The sequence below is a fragment of the Elaeis guineensis genome, chromosome 10 (genome assembly GCF_000442705.2).
Source record: "Elaeis guineensis isolate ETL-2024a chromosome 10, EG11, whole genome shotgun sequence".
Lineage (NCBI taxonomy): Eukaryota > Viridiplantae > Streptophyta > Magnoliopsida > Arecales > Arecaceae > Elaeis > Elaeis guineensis.
Window position 1 is genome coordinate 3,499,182 of NC_026002.2, and position 24,715 is coordinate 3,523,896.

Below are 24,715 nucleotides of genomic sequence, written 5' to 3' on the forward strand. Positions count from 1 at the left end.
AGGGCTGCGGCTTCGATCAGCAGAAGGGCCAGCAACTCAACTACTTAAGGTCTGGTCTGGCCTTGGGCCAACCTGGGGCAATTTTGAGTTAAATTTTGGCTTAGACACATGGCCCGAAAAAGATTAGGGATGCACTCAGATTGGTACGTGGGCGGCTCGAGCTCGGCTTGAAGCCTAAGCCCGAACTGATTCTAAAATTAGGGTTGAAACCAGCCTGGATCATATCCAAACCTCACTTAAGACCCGACTTGACCCTAAGCTAGTCTAAGCTTGATCGTTTGGCGAATCATATTCGCCGCTGGATAATTGGTTAAGGTGAGGGCTTAAACACTCAAATATTTTTTTTTTTTTTTTTCTTGGAAGAAAGCATTGATTGTGAGATTTTTATGGTATTTGATGTAGTTTTTATTTGTTGCGGTGATCGTCTACCATGACTATATCTATATTATACGTGATATATGATATATTATGAATATATATTTTTTTAAAATATATATGATATATATTTATGTATGTATATATTATATTTTGGTACGTATGCTTGGATATTGGCTTGGCATATCTTTATGTTCCAAGCAAAGGACTCGTATTGGATTCTCGGAGAACTAGCAAATATGAATAATGAATAAAACCAAGTTCATAGCATTGCTTAATAGGTATATCTTTGTATTTCAACAATAGATTCTGCATTTGGTGGACATAATTAAAAACTGCAAGAAGTGGTAGTAAAATCAATTGAAAAGATTATTCTTAATGAAGGAAAGGAGGTTAGACCAATTGGATCCCTATCTTTCAGAAGTGGGTGAGCACCTTGATCTTATGGTTATTTTAGAGACAATGGACTCCATCAATTATATTAGTTATGTGCCATAAATTGAAGGTATGGATAGATGCTAGGAAACTTAAAAGTCATAATATTCGGATCATATTGAAAATATAATGCAGTAGTTTAACCAACAACAACAATAGCACAAGCACCAAGTGGTAGCGTCGATATTTTCTACTGACAATTCATTAGTTTTGTTGCGATTCATTATATCACCAGATGCATCTTGTGTAGTGGTATTATGATGCCCTCCCACCGTATAGTTTATGTTTAGTTTTCTTTTCTTTTTTTTTTTTTCTTGTGACAAATCAAGCTTTTTTTTTTTTTTTTTTTTTTGAAGCAAATAAACTGCATGGCAAAAGTACTTCTTACCATACGGGTTTTCAACGCACTAGAGTAGGCTTTATAGAAAAGTTGTTGCTAGCCAAGGAACCCTTAATGTGCTTGCGAACTGCTGCCATCCTCCATCATAAATTTACTTGCTCTTTAATTTGCTCCTTTAAAATTATTTGATACACCTGCTCAATCCATTGAATGCAAGCCTGCTGTACAAGTGTAAATGACAAGACAATTGGCCATCAAGCAGTAATGCCAGACCATTACCATGCTTAAGAGTAGGAATTACAGAGCAAAGCATAAATACCATCTAATCTTTTCACCAAATGACCAGACTAATCGGGCATATTTGATTGGACAAACATCGCAGCTCCAAACTTCCATTCTGAAACTATGGAATCCTTTTAACTCGTCTTAGGGGGAAAAAAAAAAAAAGGCATAAAAGGTAAAAGGTAAAATTCTGACTACCTATGTAGGTTTAACCTATATAGCAGGAAAAAAAAATGTAAGGCACCTCAACTTTTCTTACAATTTTTCTCAATAAATACGATCATTAACTACTGTTATTAAAAACTTCACATGGTACGGCAACAATGCCAATTATTAACATGAAAAATTTAATTTCAATAAAATAAGTATTTTTTTTGGAGGAGGGGGGGTATACCATCATTGGTTTTATTTTCAAACTAGTTTTTAACCTCATGCATTGCATGCAGGTTTGTAGATCATGATCATATAATCGATTATATATTTATAAAAAAAAATTATGAATAGCATTTCATTTATATCTTTAATATTTATAAAGATTTTAATAACATTAGTTAATAGATATAAATAAATTTTAATATTTTGTAAAAAAATTATGAATAATATATTCATTCATATTCTTGATGTTTATAACTGAAAATCTTAATAATATCAGTTAATGGATACAAATAAATTTCAATTTTATTCATTAAAAATAGAATAGATGCGTTCAATGTTTTGGAATAGAAAAATTCACATAGCATGCATAAAAAAAAATTGAACTGTTTATACAGACAACTTCATTTGCAAATTAATCTTTTGTTAGGATTTGACGCCTCGAGATTCAGCCCATATTAAGCCCACAGCGAGGTTCGCGGCAAAAAACGGAGTCCAACGAAATCAAGATCACCTGAAATGGAGCTCGGATGGAGGAGATACGAGCTTTTGAAGTTGGCACAAAATTCGAGGTGGCGGAGGACCGCCAGCGACCGGCGGCGGGCAGCAGCGGCGCGGCCGCAGGCGGCGGCGCGCGGGATGCGCGACCCATGCGGGCGCACGGCCCAGGCGGGCGCGCGCCCAGCAGGGCGCACGTCCCAGGCGGGCGCAGCCCAGGCCCAGCGGTCTGCTGGCCCCTTTGCCCCGATCCACCGTGGACCGGATGGTCCACGGCTGGGCTTGTAGACCGCGTGGGTTTTCCATGCGTTTCTCACGGTCCACGGTACTATTCCGTGGATCGGAGCGCGATCGGACGGCCCAGAGAGATTGCGATCTTGATCCGACGGTCCAGGGGTTTTTTGGCTTTATTTAGGACTCCTAATCCCTCTCTAATTAACTTTAAACCTAGTAAATTAACCCTTTAAAAGCCTGTGCATGGAACAGTAAAGGATGTGGTTCGGATTTGCGCCGTACGAAGCCGTAAGGAACCCAAGAGAAGAGAGAGGCGGAAGCGTTGAGAGAGAAAGAGCAGGAGGCTCTGGACAGCGGTCGCCAGGCACTTCAGGGGTTCAGGGGTCTTCAAGAGAGAGAGAGCTTTTGTGAGGGGAACTTCTAGTGAGAGAGAATTGGGTGTACAAGGTTGAGGGTGAGGTCTCCTCTTGTAAATTTTTTTTTTCATAATGAAGTTTGCATGCCCCGTGGAGGCGAGCCCTTTTGTGGCTGATCCACGTATTTTGATTGTTTTTCCTTTTGTTTTGTTTCTTCTTTCTTCCTGCTGCATCGCGTGGTACTGAAAAGATCTTGGGAGGTGGTGTCCTGATCAGACATCCACCCAACAAGTGGTATCAGAGCAAGACGGTACAAGGAGCAGATTGCAGCGGTGGTGAGCAAGACTGAAGATGGAGAAGACAGGAACAATCAAGATGGAGATCAACAAGTTTGATGGTAAGAGCAATTTCTCTTATGGCAGGCAAGGGTGAAGGACGTGCTCATCCAACAGAGGTTGATCGAAGCTCTCTTGTGCGATGAGAAGCCGACCACCATGGAGGTGCGAGATTGGAAAACGGCTACAGATGCAGCGGTGAGTACCATCCGCATGTACCTGGCAGATGAGGTGGTGATCTATGTGCTGAGGAGACTTCCCCGACGGTGCTGTGGTCGAAGCTCGAGGAGTTGTACATGACGAAGTCTCTCACCAACACTCTTTTTCTCTGGAGGCAGTTCTACCAACTACGGATGACTGAGGAATAGAGCGTGCAAGAGCATTTGAGCCACTTCCAGAAGATCCTCACCGACTTCCTCAGCGTTGGCAAGAACATTGAGGAGAAGACCAAGGCGTTGGTTTTGCTGGCGTCGCTTCCTCCTTCATACGAGTCCTTGGTGACTGCTCTTCTAGTGGAAAAGAGCACTATCAAAACGGACGAGGTCACCGCGGCGATACTCCAGAACGAGGTTCTCAGGAGGGAGAACCCAGCTTCGAGCTCAGGTGGCGGTAGCTCAGCTTTGGTGGCTTTGGAAGAGCAGGAGGCGGTAGACGGAGCGACAGGAGATCGCAACCAGGGCAGTCTAAGTCTAGGAGGGACTTGAGCAAAATCATGTATTACCGGTGTGAGGAGTTGGGGCATCTAGCCAGAGATTGCCCTCAACTTAAAAATCGGACGGTGGCTGCTGCAGCGACGGCCGGCAGCGATTTAGATGGAGATGTCCTGGAGATATCTGACGAGGTATCTACTTCTTTCCAGCAGTGGATATTAGATTCTGCATGCCTCTATCATGTATGTTGCAGAAAGGAGCAGTTTGACTCCCTGGAGAACAGTGAGGGCACTGTATATCTGCTGGATGGATCGAGCTATGCGATCAGAGGCATTGGGACGGTCAGCTGGAGGACACACGACGGTGCAGTAAGGAGATTGGGGGAGGTCTGATACATATCCGATTTCAGACAGAATCTTATCTCACTTAGTAGACTGGATTCGAGAGGCTACAGGACGGTAGCTGGTGGAGGAATCCCGAGGGTGCTACGCGGCGATAGGATTGTGCTGGAGGGGAAGAAGGAGAGCAGAGGACATTATTACCTGACAGGGAGCCCAGTGCGAGATGGAGCTTCGGGAGCCAGGTGAAGCCCAGAGCGAGGTGGAGCTCCAGGAGGCGGATTGGGCACGAGACAGGAGACTCGGGAGGACGAGAGGTGACGTCGCAAGGTGAGATTCCTATTGCCGCAGGACGATGCCCCGAACAGGTCTCAGATCAGGAGGAGCACAGCATACGACGGAGATGGATCGAGCAGCCCGGTTCGACTCCCATGTTTGCCCATCCATGATCAGCAGGCGACTGCCCCAGGGCATGGGGGCGAGGAGATCCAAAAGCTCTCAGAGTTTGGAGGAGGCCGAATATCGAGTCGAGGTGGAGATTGTTAGGATTTGATGCATCGAGATTCAGTCCACGTTGAGCCCACAGCGAGGTTTGCGGCGAAAAACGGAGTCCAACGAGATCAAGATCATCTGAAACGGAGCTTGGATGGAGGAGATACGAGCTTTTGAAGTCGGCATGAGATTCGAGGCGACGAAGGACCGGCGGCAGCGGCGCGGCTGCAGGCGGCGACGCGCGACCCAGGCCCGCGCGGGACGCACAACCCACGCGGGCGCGCGGCCCAGGCAGGCGCACGGCCCAACCTCGCACGGGCCCGCGTGCGGGCACGGCCCAGGCCCGTGCGGGCGAGCCGGCCTAGGCCCAGCGGTCTGCTGGCCCCTTTGCCCCAGTCCATCGTGGATCGGGCGGTCCACGGCTGGGCCTGTGGACCGCATGGGCATTTTCCACGCGTTTCTCGCGGTCTACGACACCATTCTGTGGATCGGAGCATGATCGGACGGCCCAGAGAGATTGCGGTCTTGATCCGATGGTCCAGGATGTTTTTTGGCTTTATTTAGGACTCCTAATCCCTCTCTAATCAAGTTTAAACCTAGTTTTAACCCTTTAAAAGTTTGTGCGTGGAACAGTAAAGGGTGTGGTTCGGATTTGCGCCGTACGAAGTCCGTACGGAACCCAAGAGAAGAGAGAGGTGGAAGCGCTGAGAGAGAATGAGCGGGAGGCTCCTGGACAGCGGTCGCCAGGCACTTCAGGGGTTCAGGGGGTCTTCAAGAGAGAGAGAGTTTTGTGAGGAGAACTTCTAGTGAGAGAGAATTGGGTGTACAAGGGTTGAGGGTGAGATCTCCTATTGTAAAATTTCTTTTTCATAGTGAAGTTTGCATGCCTCGTGGAGGCGGCCCTTTTGTAGCTGATCCACGTATTTTGATTATTTTTTTTTGTTTTGTTTCTTCTTTCTTTCTGCTGTATCGCGTCGTACTGAAAAAATCTTGGAAGATGATATCCTGACCAGACATCCATCCAACATTTTTTTTTTTTTTTTTCTTTCTAATATATATATTAAATTTTTTGAGTCCATTGCATTGGCCAGCTGCTATCTTGGTCGGTAAAAAGCCTGTGAATTATTTTGAGAACAAAACAAGTTTGTAATTTTTTTTTTTTTTTTTTTGGTGATAACAGACCTGTGATTTTTAGTAAATAGGATTGCTCTTCCTCCGGGTCTCTCGGATTAAAATCCAAACTCCGCCCGATTAACATCTGTCAGCCAACGGGTTAGCGGGTCCGGGTTACAAAAATCCACCCGTACAGCCTTAACCCGTTCTCCTCTCGGCTTCTACCCCGATTCCCCCGTCTCCCCCTCTTTTTTACTCCACCTCTCTCGTCTCCGCCGCCGCCTCCACCGCCCCTCCTCACCTCCGCCTCCTCCAGTCGCCGTTCGTGTCTTCTCTCTCTATCTCTCGTTCTCGCGCCATGGCTTCTTCGGTGGGAGACGGAGGCGTGGAGGTGGAGCGGGTCTTCATCGGCGCAGGTTGCAATAGAATCGTGAACAACGTTTCCTGGGGCCCTTCGGGCATGGTCGCCTTCGGCGCCCAGAACGCAGTCGCCATCTTCTGCCCCGAGGTTTTCTTTCTCTTCTTCCCTAAGCGCTCTCCTTTTCTAACTTTGTTTAGATTTCCGGTACCTTTTCCAATAGTGGGTGTGGTTTTTTTGTTGTGTTCTGGTGCAGAATGCTCAGATTTTGACTACGCTTCCCGGGCACAAGGCCGTGGTCAATTGCACGCAGTGGCTTCCAACTAGTAAAGATGCATTCAAAGGTGCCACCTTTCTTCATCTCATACTTCTCGTTTTAAGTTTTGGTATACAAAATCGCTGTATATTTGTAGTCACTGCAGAATCCGAAACATAACACTGAGTTGATGTTCATATTAATTAAGTAAGAATTTAAAGCATGATGCATGATTTTTAGTAAGAAGTTTTGGTAAAGGTATTGTATTCCCCCCCTTACCTGGTGCAGTTAGTATTGTCAGTTTGATTGTTTTTGAATTTTTTTGCTTCGTTGACTCTGAGGGAACTAGTAAAGGTATTATCTTTTCGCCCATAACCTGATAGATTGGATTTTTGGTATTGACTTTTTGATCTTATTCTTTGATGGATCTCAGTAGAAATTGTAAAGGAAACAACTTGTTGCTTTTTGAAACTAATGCTCTAATTATTTGGTGATTGACTAGTGGATAGAAGGCAAAGGAGTCTACATAAATAGGTTCTGAATTTAATTGCTTGTTCTGAACTTTTGCTAGGATGGAAAAACTAAGGGTGGCCATAAGGGTTTGACAGGAGGTCAGTGGAAGTTTCCGTTAGTTCCTATATACTGTTGTAAGACTGTGGTTCAGAACTCACTCATCGAGGTGGTGAAGTCATGAACACCTTTAAAGGCCTACATGTCATTTAGAAATAAGAAACCACTTGCCAAAATTGTATCAAAAGCTGATAAGAAATTGAGGTTCATGAAATCCAGTTCATTATATTTGTTGAATATATATAGGATACATTCATGAAATTTGGAACAACATTTAGGTCCTTTTTGGATGTTCAATGCCTTGGCCATTGGGCATTATCTTCAGAGCTGCAGAGGGCTGATGAAATGAGGTGGCATGGTAGTGAGATTGAAGGTAGGTGCAAGGTTGACTGATTTCACAATTCAGATTTTGAGGATAATGTGAGTCACCTTTCTAATGCTTCATTCTATCTACAAATTTGAGAACTAAATTATCAGGGGGTCAAGGCACCAATCTCTCTTGGAGGTTGATAAATGCTTTAGTGGTGTAAGGCACAATACATAAATATCTATGTATATATGTACCAATGCCTTATGTATTTTGTATAAATGTTTGCATTTGTCGACATGCATGTGTGTGTTTGTTTAGATTTTCATGCATGTCATATATGTTATTTATTTATACATATGTGTCACATATATGTGCATGTGTGTGAAATTTGTACGTCTGTATGTACCTAGAAGTACGCATGCATCATACAGGTATATGTATGTACATTACACACACACACATATATTATATGGATATATGTACGATGCATGTTTATATCTTTAATGATTTTCTTCTTTTTTTTTTGAAGAGTTTCTTTAATGAATTCATAATGTGCAAACATATTTGAGAAAAAAATGAACATAGACAAACATAGCACTGGTGGGGTCAATATAATAAAAGAAGCAGCGGAGCTACAAAAAAAAAAGAAAGAAAATAATAATAATAAAATATGATTTTTTTTAAAAATAATAAAATATATAAAAAATGATAATATGAAATATCTCAGATATCTTTTATAATAAAAAATAAATTAATGTAGTTTTTTAGGATATAAAAAATAAATTGATATAGGGTTTAAATATAAGAGGTGGACAGATGAGGTTGGGGTGGGGTATTAAAAGATAAATAAAAAAATAATTAATAAAGCAAGAGAAAGAAGGAGAGAGAGAGGAAGAGATGTCAAACTGTCAAAGTGGGGTGAGAGAAAAAGAGAGATAGGACATGTGAGTCATTAAAGAAAGAAAATATAGATCATAATTACTCTTTTGATGTAATCTTTTTTATCCTTTATGTCTTCAAAATTTTATATGAGATATAGAGTCAATTCATAAAATTAGTGGGGTCAATTTTGGCTTTTCCTTATGTTATGGGGTCAGTTTTGGCTTTTTCCATGGCTTTTTCTACTAGTAGTTTAGTATATAAATATATGGGTTTTTTTTTTTTGTGGGGTCAGTTGATCCCACATTTTCTCATACATATAAGCACCTAAATAATTTCAGCTACACCTGGAGACAATGATACAAACACATACATAAGAATGCCCAATATACACAACAAACTTGTACCCACCTATTGGTCACATTAACATGCACCAAATAGTCATGCTTTTTGTCTAATGTGCACATTTTAAGTGCCTTGATGAATTCACCTTGCCTTTAGGTAGGCAAGGTGGTGGGGTTGTGCCTGTGTGCACCTGGAGCCTTACACTTGCCTCAACTTTTTATAGCTCCTCCACTTTCTATAACTCTTCCTTAAGCATCATTACTTGGCACCTCCTACTTGATATCACATGGGGTAATTTGTAGTCCAACTTGTTAAGCATCATTACTCCATATTCTGATTAATACAATTTTCAGATTAATGAAAAACAAACAACAGGGCAGATACTGATAGACTGTCTAATCCGTCTTCAATGATAGGAGCACGATATTCCATACAAGTTCGAATCGGCTAATATCGTACCGTACCGGCGGGGAACCGGCACGGTTCAGACCGATTTTTCAGAAAATGGCTTGAATCGGATCGTACCGATCAGTTCGGTACGGTACGGTATGGGGGTGGTACGGTGCAGTACGGCAATGGTATGGCTTGATTTTTTCTTTTTTTTGGAGGGGGCCGTTTGATGGATTTTTTTTTGATTTTTTTATTATCTATACGGTCTAGTATGGTATGGTACGGGGCCATACCGTACCATACCGGTCAGCAATCGGCACAGGGCGTGGTGTCGGTATTTAAAACCTTGGATAGGAGTAACCCCTCTTCAAACAATTAGAAGAAGGAGATTAGCCCCTCTTCATCCAGAATAATCAAAGAGCTATCTAACCAATTGGTTTGATCTTCCCTTTATATCTTGAAAACTGGACCCTTTGTTTCCCATTTGCCCCTTTCGGAGTCTATATGATAGGAGTAACCTTCAACTTTGGTTGCCCAACCTGGTTACTGTGGGACATGCAGAACTTTTGGAAGAAGAGACTAAATAAAGAAAAGAAAGTGGTTCAATCTCTCCAAGAATTTTCCTGAAGTCTGCTTAAGATTGTTCTCAATGGACTTGGCAGACAACATCAAAACAGTGAGTGATTTGTGCCATATATGATCTCTGGTGTGCACCATTAAGCCTCCATAGCCTGATATGAGCTAGTATCCTGCTTTGATCTGCTTATTGCTCAATTTGGACTATCCATAGGATGAAATTAAGGATTTAAATCCCAATGGGACGTCCCGTGGGACGCCCATTGTTGGGATAGGACTATCCCATATGTCAGGATAGGACTGTCCCGCTAGTATTCCAATTGGGACGTCTTGGGATATTCTCCGTCACAAGTATCTGGATGGGATGGGATGGGACGGTGGTGCGTCCCATTTTATGAGAAAATCGGGATAGCCCCATCCCACAGGATTTAAAACTTTAGATGAAACAATGGGTTAATTGTTTCTTTGTTGTTCCACATGCTCCTGCACATGACTGCAACCTTTGTTAACAACTTCCTCCTTTCACTAGTTGCACCATCCTTTGTTCTTCATCTGTCAATACTTGTTGACATCTGAAATACATCACATCTCTGATGTTGTCTGTATTAGTTGCTGGTAGTGTATTATATCATGTGTTACATATCTCTTTTAAAGAGTTAAGGTGTGGCATCATTTGATTACATACTGACAAAGTCTATTTTTCTGCAGACCTTATTCTACAAGTATGATTAGAAATGCTCAGTTGAAGCAGGTCCTTTCCAGACCTTCTCACAACTTATTTCCATGCTTCTCATCTTTCCAACCTCTTCGTATAAATTCCTGTCCCCACTTCCTTTCTCCTTTTGTGGTCTCTGGTCTTCATCTTGCATGACTTTATCATCCCAACTGGGACCTAACCCATTTCAAGCCTTTAGCTTCATTAGTATGGCCTGTGCAATAAATTCACAATTGGAGATGAATCAGCTGACTGATTGTAGGGTCATTCTGAACTTTATGTATGGCTGTTCTTATAGCAAGTTAATGGTACAATAAATTTGTATCACAGAGCTGTGTGGCTGATAAAATGTTAGTTAAAGTGACATGATATTTTTTTTTCTGAAAGAAGGATAAATTACCATCACAAAGTAAAGTTAGTATTTGATATGTGAAGTCTATATATCAGTTAATAACTTTGTATTTGTCTAAACATTATGTTTATTTAGTATTTAATCTTAAATGATGATTTAACTGAGAAAATCCTTCTTTGACCCAAGTTTCAACTAGTTATTTCTGGTGTTAAAATTGTGTATGTGATGTATGTTATTTTGAAGTCATGACTGATCTGGTAAATGCCAGTTTTTATTTCTTCCTTTGGTTTTAGTGAATCATCCTACCTAGAGAAAAAGAGTAAATAGTCTCATTGGTGTCGTTCTTGTGACCGAGGCATACTAACTTATCTCTTATATGTATGTGACAGTTCAAGATTTACAGATGCATCATCTGCTCTCAGGAAGTGCTGATGGTGTTATCATGGTGTGGGAGGTACATCTCAAGCAAAGAGAGGTACAAATTGAGGTTTTTTTGTTACAACTGTACGATAATTCTAATTTCTGTAAGGTATTTTGTCATATCTTTTTGGAAGAATATGATATGTTGTATGTTCTTTCTTTTCCTTTTTTTTGTTTGTTTCCTTTAAGCAAAGAAAATAAAAGGCCTATTTATCGATCATATTTGTGTAATTGAACTCTTCATCTATCAATATGGAAGCCATCATTTTGCTTGAGTCCTTCAAAGGTAATAATACTTCTAGTTGCAAGACATGTGAAATTCTCTATGAATAAAAATCTGGAAATTAGATCACCTTCTAAGAACAACAATGATCTACAATTTTCAAATCCTGTTTTTTCTGAGGGTGGAGATGAACAATTTAGAATTTTAACTGTTCTTAACATCCAATACACTGTATTTGTATCAATGCATAAAATCTGGAGACTAGTATGTGGTGTTTGGATTCTTAATGTGACAAAGCAGTAGTCTGATGGCGTAAGATATGAATCTCATGGATTTTAGTGCTCCAAAAGGTAAATGGCAAAGGTTCTGCAAATTTATGTGACAAGAGCTGGTTAATGGATATTAACTTTGTGTATGGACTTGCCTATCAAACTTTGCTGAATGAGGAGCTGATTGCATTTGCAATGCAATCTTGATAGAAATCTACCAACAGCAGCTTGCTGAGGTTCAGTATAACTATGTATGTAGAGTCATTTAACTTAGAAAGTTTTAACAATAGATCTTTCTGCACGAGATTTAGAATCCTTAGACAGTATCATCAAGAAAAATAAATGAAAGATCGGTTATTTCACTCTCATTGGGCAAAAAAGAACTCTTCTCTTCCCTTCTCTAGTTAATTTCTTTCATGCATCCCTAAGTGATGATAGGGCTATTGTTGAGGTTTCTTCTGAGAGATATTTTAGATCAGATCTGAATTATTTTTAGCTGTATATTACATCAAAAGATAGAGGAATATTGCAGTAGAAGGGAGGTTAAAGAGGAAGATGATGGATAAACATAGCTTGAAAGGTGGAGAATACAAAGAGAACCTGTGGTTAAAATAAGAGGAAGAAAAGCTTTATTGTCTATTTTTAGTCCTCAACCCTCATGAATGTAGACTTCCTCTTTAATAACAAACCCTCACAAACCTCACATATGGAGACCAAAATACTAATCTGAGTGCCTTTTTGAGGGAAATATGAGATTGAAGGATGTGGATGTGGGGGAGGCATATGAATGCCCAGTCATCATGAGAGGGGGCAGCCTTCCTCCTTTTTTCTATTTCATGTTTCCCATTTTCTGGGCCCCAACAAATTTAAAGTTGTTTGTGGCTCATAGCTTAAGCCATGGCTATGTAAGCACTCATCTAACCTCACAGATGCATCTTAGATCATCTAATCTTCACCATGCTGCTGCCCCCCCCCCCACCCAAAAGAAAAAAAGAAAAGAAAAGAAAAGACGAAGAAAAACACAATGATTTAAATAGCAAGAAAATATAGTGGCTTATGATGTGTAATTACAGTCTTTTTGAAATTGTTTGTATCGGCTGCTTTTCTTGTGCGTGGTGTTGAACTTGTTCCAACCTACACACTTACCCAAATCCTTGTCCATGATAAAGTGCAGCCTTTCTAGATTAGCATGGCAACTTCTTCTTCTTCTTCTTCTTCTTTTCTTACCCTGTTTTGGTAGTTAATAAAAAATAAGCTGCTGTGGCAGCTTCTTATTGGTGGAAGAAATAATTAGAGGCATGGGATGAACTATTAAGATTTGCTTGTTGTAAAAAAAAGTTGTACGCTGGCTGGCATCATGCTATTAGGCACCAGGGGATGTGTGCAGCTGATGTGAGTATTGCTTGACCCCATTAGGTATCCTCATCGAAAACTGAAGTGTAGATTGAAAGTTGATCGTTCATCACATGTGGTCATTATACCATGCCTTCTAACCCATGCATTTCATCCTTATATTCTTTTTCTTGGCTAATTTGGTGGAGACAATATTTTTTGTGCTATTGTTGTCAATGATGTGATTGTAGAATTTACCCTGGCATATCTTGTATGTCTTGAAAAAGCTGAATAATTGCTAATCATAATTAGATTGCTTCTTCTGCATATGCACTACTTGATGAACGAATAATGATTTGTCAGTGATGTTCCTTCCAATGACATTTCTGCAGACATGCTTCTTTTGATACTCATCCTTCTCAAGGTTCTTCTTGTTTTAACCAAAACCGAAGAAAGACTAGTTCCTATTCTGTTGGCTATTCCCTTTTCCAAGGTGCATAGATATTGCGGGATGGGATTTCCAGTACTCGACCAAAATCTCATAATTTTCTAATCAATTTTGCTTCCCCATTATCCTCTCATGTCCAAAAAATATCTTCTGTCTTTTATGGGAAGCTTTTTAATCAGTGGCTTTCGTCAAGGAACTATCTTAATTGATGAGTGGACAACAGAGTTTTATTTTTCCTATTAAGTGGAAAAAGCCAGGAAAAACTAAACTCTAGGGCAACTGATGTTCAGGCCATTGCATTTTTTCTCATAATGTATTTGGAATCCATGTCCTAATCTATCTTAATTTTACAAATAACATTCTTTTCTTGTAATAATCATTAAATTTTTGGTGGTTTTCTCAAGGCAATATGCTATGAATTAAAGTGGCTTTGTTGGAGGAATTTGTGGCTCTAGTGTATTCATCAACTTGCTTCCGGTGGTTCAATCTTCTTCCAGTTGGTGTCTGAGGTCAATAATCTCATGTTAAATGCAGACAACAACTCTGACTCCTATTTGATACAAAGGGTTTTCAGTTTTGTTGGAGTGAAATCAAATCTATCTTTGTGGAGAGCCTGTAATATTTGCTTTGCATATATATCCTGTGAATTCCCATATTGCTGTGAACTATTAAGTCTTAGGTGGACGATTTGCTAGGAATCCATGGGTGGGATTTTACTATACATGCAATCTCCTGCCATGCATATATATCTTGACTCATTGACTCATGTCCTGTCACCATAGTAACCACATATACTGACACTTTCCCAAGTAGCAAACTGAACTTTGTGCTTTTAAAAGTTGATCCTATCCAACAATGCTAACAATCTGGTCTAAGTGCCTAGGTGCCCTTTTTCAAGAAAAGTCTCAGAAATCAATTCAGCAGTTTGCTGTCTTATTGATTCTATCTAAGGTTCGCTGTTTCAGTACCAGATTCTGAATCGATAAAATCCTGCTGTAATGTCGGTACATGGTTTGGTACGGTACAATACTATCGGTATGTTCCGAGATGACGTACTGGTAGGAGATCGGTGTGGTACGGTACATCCCATATCGGACGGTATGGGGCAGTACAGTATTCCATGATTCTATCAATTTGTACACCAACCTATTATCTGATATCACAAACAACAGTTTGTTGTCCTAGGATGTTGTAACGAGGAGATTATTTTTCCCTTTATGGGTATATTGGGAGGCATTAGCCTCAACGTTAATAAGCAATGCAGCCCTGACTATCAGCAGACAATAGGGAGGAAAAACAGAAGATAACCAATTCCCCAAGGAAAAGGAAAAATTGGTTCCACATCCAGCCGGCCAATCTGCTGGTTGGTTCCACTCTCTGAAAATGTGTACAGCACCAAGTCATTTTTCTGCATTTTTTTGTGGTTGCTTTCATGGTACATCATGAAAATTAGACTAGCCATCATCCTATGAATTTGAAGAAAGCATATCTGATTTACCTTGTTCTAGTAGCTTCAGAATTTTCATAATTTCATCGAATGATTAATTAGGTTATCCACTTGCATTATTGCTCCTAAGTCCTAACAAGCATTTCACATCACCAATATGCCACCAACATCTGTTGTAGGTCGCTGATTGCATAATCAACATGTTCAAGTGCTCTTTGTGGTGTTGAAGCTTTTTGTGGTGATTTGCACAAGTTCCCATCATTGTTTGATGTTGAAACTTCCTTGTTAGGATGTGGAGCTATATCTAATACCATCTGCTGCAACCCTAACAGATGATAGGGCTTATGATGAGATTTCTTCTTCTTTATTAAAATTTCTTTTTCATTATGAGTTATTTTCAGCTGCAAGTTGCAGTTATGTTCTATCTAAAGAGAGGGGTATTGTAACAGAATATGGTGGAAAGAGGATGAGGATGGAGAGTTGAGATTTAAAGGGGAAGAAGTGGATACGTGTGGTACAAGAAAGAAAACAAGGTTAAGTTCTATTCTCAATCGTCAAGCTTCATGCTCAGAACAGCACAAATTTCATTTTGGATAGCAAACTGTAACAAAATCTGACATAAAGAGAACAAGTATATCTCTTTTAGTGGTTGGCCAGGAGAGAGGATGTTGGTGTGGACTGTGGAGGTACTTATGGATGCCTCTCTTATAGGTCCTGACAACTTGCTAGTTTTATATGGCAAATAACTGCAAATTGCAGCCACAAGCCCGATACGCATGTTAGCTGAAAAAGCCCTACAAAGACTTTTTTGTGCTGTGAAAAAAGCCCTATAAAAATATTAAATAAAAGTATAATAGCTAATATAAACTATAAAGGATTAAAAACAACAATCTTGTCGAATGGATGCACATGCATTTCTTCTTCTTCTCTTCCTTTTTTTTTGTGTGTACAATATTGGTGAAACATTAAAAGGGAAACAACTGATCTATTCATTTTGTTTTAAGAAAGACAATTATGCAAATCTTCCTTCTCTTATATTCAGATTTCTTGATTAGAAGTGATATGGACTCCACAAATTTGATTGCATCGGCTTGTAGAAAAAACTGGTGGAAGTACTGGAATGACTTTCTCAAAGTAGGAGATATGCTTATAAGTTATAAACAAGGGCTGTTTTCTTCTTCAGTCAATGTACTAATGTCGTATCTCTTTCTCCTTGCAGCTGAAGGGGGTACTTTTTCCCTTCAAAATTTTTAAAATTTCAATACCACTAGGAGGGGTCTTGAACTCATTATCTTTTTGACCATTGCTTTTTCCAAATTTACAATCTCATCTAAAATGCCCTTTCCTTTGTTAGCTCATGGAACCTGCATATTAAATAGCTTATCTTGAATTGTCTGGATTTATGTTTTTTTTTTTTTTTGAAATATTCTCGCAATTTGTCTATCCAAAATTTCCATTCTTTTTCATTTTATCTTCTGGATTTTGTGACAATATCGACTATTGAGCAATATGTGAGAACCTCTATTAGAAGGCAGTAAGTAAGGCACATCATCTACCCCTCACATTAGCTTCTCTGTGAAAGGCCGCTTTAGTTTCCTTTTGCTACTAGCTGGGTGACTGTTTAAACTTCTTGACCCAAGCCACTATCTGTCCACAATGTATAGTCTATTAGTTCTGCTCTTTCTAAACGTCCATTTCAGTAGGCTTTCGTACAAATCATATTTTTAATATTCAATTTTTAATTAATATATACTGATTAAATTGATAAATTCATCTGACTTTTTCCAGCTTCTCAGATTTTCATTTAGATGCCATCATGCTCAAATTTATCATTATATGTAAATACCTACATAATGGTTCACATTTTGTTGTTATGGTTGTGGCATATTTAACAGTGGAGACATGTTTTGCAAGTACCAGAAATGCATAAGAAGGGTGTTACATGTCTTACGGGCATGATGACATCTCATACTGTTGCTATATTTGCTTCCAGCTCTTCAGATGGTATTGTTCTCGTATGGGAAATGGTTCTTCCATCAATTGCAGGGGGTAAGTTGATCTATAACCATTTTTTTTTTTTTTGTATGATTTATAATAGACCCGTTCACGGGCTAGGTGGCCCACCCAGCCTGCTCAAACCCCAAGCATTTTGGACAGGGTTGGTCAACGGATTTAAACCTGGAGGGCTGGGCCTGGGCCTGAAAAATACAGGTTTTTATGATTAACCCTGGATATTCTTGATATGTAAACTTAATGGAAAAAGATCTAAAATTTTTTAAATTGCTGTTGGCAATATTTAGTTATTCATATTTGGCATTTTTTAAAACATTTTAAAGGTTTTGTAGCAATTTCTTAAAAATTAGAAAATGGTTAGGAAGCTCGAGGTCTGGCCTGAAGCCCAAAGCCTGGGTAAGTGCGGGGCTTGGGCCTGCAAAGTAGGCCCGAAGGCTAAGCCGGGTTAGCCTGAGCCTAAGTAAATTGTGTTAACCTTTGAGAAAAGCCCTACCTGAGCCCAGCCCATGAACAGGTCTAGTTTACAATTCCATAATAAAGTTGTATGCTTAATTATAGTAATTAAACATGATAAGTGCTATCACTTGTAAGTACTGCCTAGATGTGTATCAAAAGTCTATTGTGTACATTTGGCAGCGAAAATATTGCCTATATTTTTTGGTGAGCTGTCATGAATGCTGCCTGACTTGTGATTCACCACCCGCTCTTTAAATGTTTGTCAAGATGATGGTTCACATAATGTCCTCTTCCAAATTTTGTCTCACTCTAAAATATTGGAAGTTATGAATACATTGTATCCTGAAGTCTTATTGTTATTGTGTTTATGTCTTTCTGACAGGTGACTGTAAAGTTTCTTGCCTGGAATCTCTTTCTGTGGGTTCAAAACCTATGGTTACATTGTCGTTAGCAGAATTACCGGGAGATGCTGGCTGTACAGGGGATTTGGTTTTGGCAATGGGAGGGTTAGACCAGAAGATTCATCTTTACTGCGGTGATCAGACTGGCAAGGTTTGTAAAGTTGTAAACTTATTTTAGCCTTTTGCGTTTCGCTCTCTTTTTAACTTCTTAATGTGATAACTAATAAGAGTTTTACAAATCCAGTTTGTTCGTGCTTGTGAACTGAAAGGACACACGGACTGGATCAGAAGTTTGGACTTTTCATTACCTGTTTGTTTAGAGAATGAAAATAGACCCCTTTTCCTTGTAAGTTCATCTCAGGACAGAAGCATACGCATATGGAAGATCATGGCTCATGTTTCTTCTGCTATTTCTGAGCTGCCATACAAGAAAGAAGACATTGGCTTGACATCATATATTGAAGGTCCTGTATTTGTAATTCGTTCTGCCTGTTATCAGGTTTCTCTTGAGTCTTTGCTTGTTGGTCATGAAGATTGGGTGTATTCAGCGGAGTGGCAACCTCCTTTGATGCTAAATGGGAGTGAGTATCATCAACCCATGAGCATTCTATCTGCATCTATGGACAAAACCATGATGATATGGAGACCTGAACGAACCACTGGTATCTGGGTAAATGTTGTGACTGTTGGTGAATTAAGTCACTCTGCATTGGGTTTTTATGGTGGCCATTGGGCCCCTGATGGTGAATCAATTCTTGCTCATAGTTACGGTGGATCTTTTCATATGTGGAGAAATACTGGCACAGATTCTGAAAATTGGCAACTAAAGAAAGTTCCCTCTGGCCATTTTGCTTCTGTGTCTGATATTGCATGGGCTAGATCTGGTGAATATCTACTGTCTGTTAGCCATGACCAGGTAAGATTTTCATTTCTCATCTTGTGGCTTTCTGACTTCTTCTTCTTCTATGATCATTGTTGGCATCTATTCTCTTGATGATATGTATGCCATGTTAAGCTAATTCTGGGAGTGGTCCATTTTTTTAAAATATATTTTATTTTTTTTTTTAAATGTAAATCCTTATCTTGATTTCTAGGCATATGATGAATTTGCAGACTACACGTATTTTTGCCCCATGGAGAAATGAAATATGCCTTGGCAGTAAGGCTTCTTGGCATGAAATTGCTCGGCCACAAGTTCATGGACACGATATTAACTGTGTGGCCATCATACAAGGGGCTGGAAACCACCGTTTTGTTAGTGGTGCTGATGAAAAAGTTGCTAGAGTATTTGAAGCTCCTTTATCGTTTTTGAAAAGCCTTAATTATGCAATATTCCAAAAGTCTAGCTGCATCGATGATTTTCAGGAAGGTGTACAGATCTTGGGTGCAAACATGTCTGCTCTTGGACTATCACAAAAGCCTATTTATGTCCATGGTGAGGTTTCTGTCTTCCCCTCACTTGTTTCATAGATGCAAATGAAAATGCTTCACAACTGGAACTGGACCAGCTCATAGAATTATCCAATCCATGCCCAAACCTGCATTCATTGGTTCATTCTGGTGAAAATGGTCAGACATGTTCACACAAGAATTGGCCTGAACTAATCCTGTCACATAATTTTAAAACCCAACCTAGTTGTTAAATGTGTCTAGCTTGTGAGGAAATTTTGGAGCTGATTAACAATCTCAGACCTGAAATGCACAGATCTTCACATGACTATGCATATGCACGTTGTTGCTAATCTCTTAATAAGAGATTTACATTATTTGCAAGAATAAACAAGAACTTAAGTTATATCAAATTGTCCATCTTTCACATGGCTTGCCTGAAAAACATTCTAGTTTACCTCTTTGAGATTCTATCATATAACATGGCCAATGGGCACTCGGATGCCTTCATAGACATGAGCATGGGATATGATGAATTTCTGAAACACTACTAATCTGATGAATAACTAATAAGGTTTATTTTATTGATTTTATACATCTTGACATCTTATACTAACTACATTCACAAGGTCTGCGACTCAGTGCTGTGCAAGTGATGTATCCTGCCCATTTAATATTGGCTCCATGTTAAACTATCAAGCACCCCCAAGTGATATTAGAGTTGAGCCCTATAATATAAAATACTACAATATAAAAAGAAAAAAAATCCAGTAATAAAAAAGAATTAATTACTAACGTGCCAACTTGGTGTCCAACTGCTTATCAACAATGTATCTAACTGGGATATACTTGAAACCTTTTCCGCACTCACTTGTCAATGCTTATCAAGTCTCCATCCAAGGATTTTTTGGCATAATATGCCAAGGTTTTTTGTCCTCCTATCTAGTTTGGACTTCTTTTTGTTGGATGTTATTGCATGTTTAGTTTATAGTTTATACATCTGACATCTTATTATTCTAATACATGCAGCTGTCAATGAAGCCTGCAGCAGGCTCCATAATGATATGTCAGACTCTCTGGAAACAATTCCTGATGCAGTGCCTACTGTTTTGACTGAGCCTCCTGTTGAGGAACAACTAGCATGGCACACATTGTGGCCTGAATCCCATAAGCTTTATGGCCATGGGAATGAGCTATTTTCTCTATGCTGTGACCATGAGGGCAAGCTTGTTGCTTCGTCATGCAAGGTATAACTGAGAATTGATATGCTTCTCAAACATTACATTAGTCTTTCAACACCGTCATTTCTTACTGCCATCTTTATTTCTAACTATCTTTACTCTTTGGCTTCTTGGTGTTTTAAATATCATTCTGTGTTGTTAATCTTATTTTCACCTGCTTCCTTCTTCATCCAGAGTCAATCTAGTCTCTGATAAGTGGTAACCTTGGTTTGTTGTTCTCAAAGTATATAAGCTCAAATTTTCAAACTAGTCAGACAAGAAAGTATATCTCCTATAACTACTTCCCTGCTTGTCTTCTCAAAAATTGCTTTCAAGGTTTCGAGGAAGTTCTCTTCTTGTTCAAACTTCATAGATGTCAGGTTGAGAATCAATCATAAAACATTCTCAGCCTTTGATGGATTATTTATTCATCCTATAGTTGACTTGGTTAAATTGAACTTTATATCTGGCTTGAGAGTTGCACTGCCCATAACCAGGTCTAAAGCTGCAAGTCAACATATTTTGTCCAATTGTGTGTAGTGATGGGACTACAATCTTGTTATTCTTCCATTGCATATCTTTCACTATACTTCAAGATATGAAAATTCGTACGAGGTCATTATAGTGTTCCAGAGATTGGCTGGATGGTAAACTTTTTAGTCCAGTTTACTATTGCATGGCATCTCATATTGACATGAAGCTTCAGTTCCTCTGAAAAGATCTGACTCTTGAGTTTTCAGGTGATTCTCTACTCAAACTTAATAGTGTTTTATATTTACTGATAGCCAAGTGACTAGTGAATATTTAGGATTGTTGTACAAATGACCGCAACATTCAATCAAGTACAGGAAAATGACTGCAGTTTGTGTTGTCTTAACATTTCTTTCCAGATTTACTTAATCTTTTTGATCCATCTTGCAGTCACAGTCAGCAGCAGTTGCAGAAATATGGCTATGGCAAGTTGGATCATGGAAGGCAGTTGGTCGCTTGCAAGCTCACAGCCTAACAGTCACACAGATGGAGTTTTCTCATGATGACTCTTTTCTCCTGTCTGTTTCAAGGGATCGACAGTTCTCAGTCTTCTCGGTCAAGAAATCTGGTGTGTAGATTTGTTCACTAACCAGCGAGTAAAATTTTTATGTGTTAATGATGCATAACTATCTTATAATTACATTTAAGTACCTCAAGTAATATTCGCAATGAAATAAATGGATAGAAAGAAAAGTGATCCTTGGAAAGCTTTTAGATTATTTGGCTTTTAAATTTCAGCTTTTGTCAGGCATAATCATCAATTTCTGTAGGTAATGTAAATATTTGTCCTTAATACATGACAAATGCTCTTGATAATATTATATAATATTTGGTCCTAAAGCAATATATTTTTTTTAATAATAAAAAATGGCTGTCCTGGCCTACTAGGAACCTGCCTAGGCACTCACTCCGATGTTTTGAATCATATTTATCTGTAAAGGATGAGATCAATTTATGTATTAACTATGAATATTGGCATGTTAGTTTTTCCCGTTAACTTGTTACATTCTTATCAGATAAGTGATGTTTCATTTTTTTTTTTAACCTTTTCTTTTTAGATTCTCCTTGTGATTATTATTTGTTGGATTTATCATTTTTACCTGACCTGTATGCTGCCAGCCTAGGCACCTGTCCAGTTCCTAACCAGGCATCTTCTAGTCACCTGTGTGCTACCTGCAGCTTTTCAGAAGTTTGAAAATATTGAAAGCAATCTGTATAGGTTGGACCATTTAAGTTGCATATTAATCAGATCCATTGATGACATAGCCATGTATTACATGAATAGAATTGTCATTTTTATTGACAAGTCTCTGTTGACAAGAATTTTGCCCTTCTATTACCTGTGCTGTTCCTCTGATTGGGGTGTTGGCAGCTGTAGTATACAGTGGAGTTGTCCCTGTTGCCTTGTTTCATCATACTATTGAAGGCATAGTCACTAGGAAGCATGTTTTCCACAAAATTGTTGCCATGTATTGTGTTGAAGAATCAGTTCTGATGCCGTTTCCCTAGAACATGAAATCTTGACCAGGAACCAAGGGAATTCAGGGGGAAAATCCTCTGTCTTTTATAGAAATTCTATAGAAACCAGATGAAAACCCACTGCAGGCTAGTTTATTGGTGAATTGCTTGTGGTCTCTATAATTTCCTCTGCATTTTCCATGTTTTCTGACCTAATCTGGTTGAAGGATTCTTTTATTTTTGACTGTTTGTCTTTTCACTGTTCCAGCTTCCTGCTTAAACATGTTTTTTTTTTTTTTAACCTCCACTTACTTTGTGCAACAAACTTGAAGAAACTAGTTCAGTTTCCGAAATGAGTTCTGCAACATAGATTACTTTTTTTATGGTATAATTTATAAGTCCATGACTTTTAGGCTATCTATTATATAAAGATTTCAGTTGCACTTTGTGGATCTAAATTCAATTTATGAATCATAGAAATAACGAGGATTCTTCATCTCCCTCTGCTCCTATCTCTGCTTTGAATGATTTGATGGCTAACATTTGGTCACATCAACTTTGATTGAAACGAATACATGATAGAGGTTTTTCGTGATATACATGTATTTACTTATATGATTCATGGTTCGTGATTCATCGTTTGACATGTCAGTTAATATGTACCTATTATTTGTATGGTTATGTTGCCATCCTTTGCTATAATTTGTGGAGAGGATTCTAGCTGTCAATGTAATATAATCAAACTCATTTTATGAGATCATTTTTCTCATTGTCTCTATGCCAACTTTCCATACCAAAGATCTAATATGTTTAGGCCTGTAAATATACCAAGCATGTCATTTCCTCACTTGCGATGATCTTCTTGCAATATCATGTCGCTCGTCTATATGTATGGAGAAGGTTTAATTTATTGGAGAGTGATCAGCATGTTTAAAACTTTTATAGTGCAGTTTTACTTTTTCAAATGTCCTCTAACATTTTACTCTCTATTGGATGTACTGTATGTGTGTTCACCATACAGACACTCACACAAAAGGAAAAAAAAAAAGAAAAAAATGAAGAAAGAAGGAAAGAGAAAATGTTCTGACCTGTTTATGACTTCAGGGGAAGGAGCAAGCCATCAGCTGATCGCCAAGCAAGAGGCACACAAAAGAATCATATGGGCATGCTCGTGGAACCCCTTTGGCCATGAATTTGCAACTGGGTCGAGAGACAAGACTGTCAAGATATGGGCCATTGAGGATGGCTCTTCTGTCAAGCAGCTTATGACCTTGCCTCAGTTCCGAGACAGTGTTACAGCCTTATCTTGGGCTGGCCGTGATGCTGCCTGCAATGCTGGGCTTCTTGCTGTAGGAATGGACAATGGGCTCATAGAACTCTGGAGTCTCTCCAGTGGTAGACCTACCACTGGTTGTGGCTCGGAGCTCTTACCATTTACTGCTGTCCTTGCAGTTCGGTTTGATCCTTTCTTGTGCCACATTTCAACGGTGCACCGCTTAGCATGGAGGAACCTTGATGATGGTGATTCAAGGGTGTTGCAGCTAGCTTCTTGTGGTGCTGATCACTGTGTTAGGGTGTTTGAGTTGCATTGCTGTTGAGGATACTTGTTAGATGATAGATGGCTAATGTTATATGGATCAAACAATGCATAATGAAGATATCTTGAGAAAAGTTGGATTTGATCTTTAACAAAAAATGTTGTCATCATTTGTCTGGCTGGTTTAGGGCATCGGCATTTTATCAGAAGAAGAGTTGAGGGAAAAGTTTTTATATTAATATATGTATTTTTCTATAAATTATTTTTTTGACATCATGTATCAACTAATTCTAGCTATTCAGTTCTTCATCCAGAGTAGGCCTGCTTATGTTGTAATTATATTGGTAACTATTTGGGCCAATTAACACTCAAACAGCTGTTTAAAGTTTTATCAGTCTGGAAACTGTTCTAGATGCTCTTGCACTCTTCTGATGCTTATTTTCATATGCTGCTTAAATTTTTTTATCATTTTAATTGGATCAAAAAAGCTGCATATAGAAATTAAATGACATGTTCACTGAGGTGAGGACATCACTGGCTTTGCTGACCTATATGCGGAATGGTGCCGCCACTCTTTGGAACAGGCTCTAACTCTTTGCCATTTGAGTAGGGATATGCCCATTTAGTGGCCAAATTACCTCTGAAGGTTGAGCCCCCTTAATGCTGTTTTATGGGTTCTGGATGTGGATCTAATAGGGTTTATATGCACAGTTGTGCTCCTTTGCCCTCTGCAATTCATTGTACCTTGGTCCAGTTGTGTATCATCGCCATCCGAGGCCCTCATATAAAGTAAGAAAAAAAAGAGTAAAAAAAAAAAAAGTCCAAATCTTGTCAGAAACTTTATGAACCCCTCAATTCTGCCATATATTTTCCAGAAAGAAATAGCTAGGCATCATCATGTGCATACATCAGTACAGGTAAATGGACCATTCCATCAGCATCACATGGGGCAGGTGCAACACCAACATAGAAACTTCTATCCTGGAATCATATAAACAAA

General features: G+C 39.2%; 1 protein-coding gene across 2 annotated transcripts; it reads left to right on the forward strand.

Moving 5' to 3' along the window:
* Positions 1–6,059: 6,059 nt before the first annotated feature.
* On the forward strand, positions 6,060–24,128 carry LOC105053167 (elongator complex protein 2). 2 transcript variants are annotated; one of them, XM_010934225.4, is made up of 10 exons: positions 6,060–6,328; positions 6,435–6,522; positions 10,961–11,046; positions 16,606–16,759; positions 17,562–17,731; positions 17,825–18,496; positions 18,694–19,015; positions 19,999–20,216; positions 21,111–21,288; positions 23,283–24,128. In XM_010934225.4, exons 1-10 carry the CDS (start codon positions 6,179–6,181, stop codon positions 23,774–23,776), a joined length of 2,532 nt encoding a protein of 843 aa, XP_010932527.2. In that variant the 5' UTR covers positions 6,060–6,178; the 3' UTR covers positions 23,777–24,128. The 2 variants fall into 2 exon arrangements, with proteins under 2 accessions (XP_010932527.2, XP_010932528.2); XM_010934226.4 differs by lacking the exons at positions 6,060–6,328; positions 6,435–6,522; positions 10,961–11,046 and adding an exon at positions 15,154–15,243.
* The last annotated feature ends 587 nt before the right edge of the window (positions 24,129–24,715 follow it).

Excerpts from the sequence above, each read along its gene's own strand:
- LOC105053167 (XM_010934225.4), top strand. The coding sequence starts at position 6,179 with ATGGCTTCTTCGGTGGGAGACGGAGGCGTGGAGGTGGAGCGGGTCTTC. Across the intron at positions 6,523-10,960 it reads TAGTAAAGATGCATTCAAAG|TTCAAGATTTACAGATGCAT; the intron begins GTGCCACCTTTC and ends TGTATGTGACAG. Across the intron at positions 11,047-16,605 it reads TACATCTCAAGCAAAGAGAG|TGGAGACATGTTTTGCAAGT; the intron begins GTACAAATTGAG and ends CATATTTAACAG.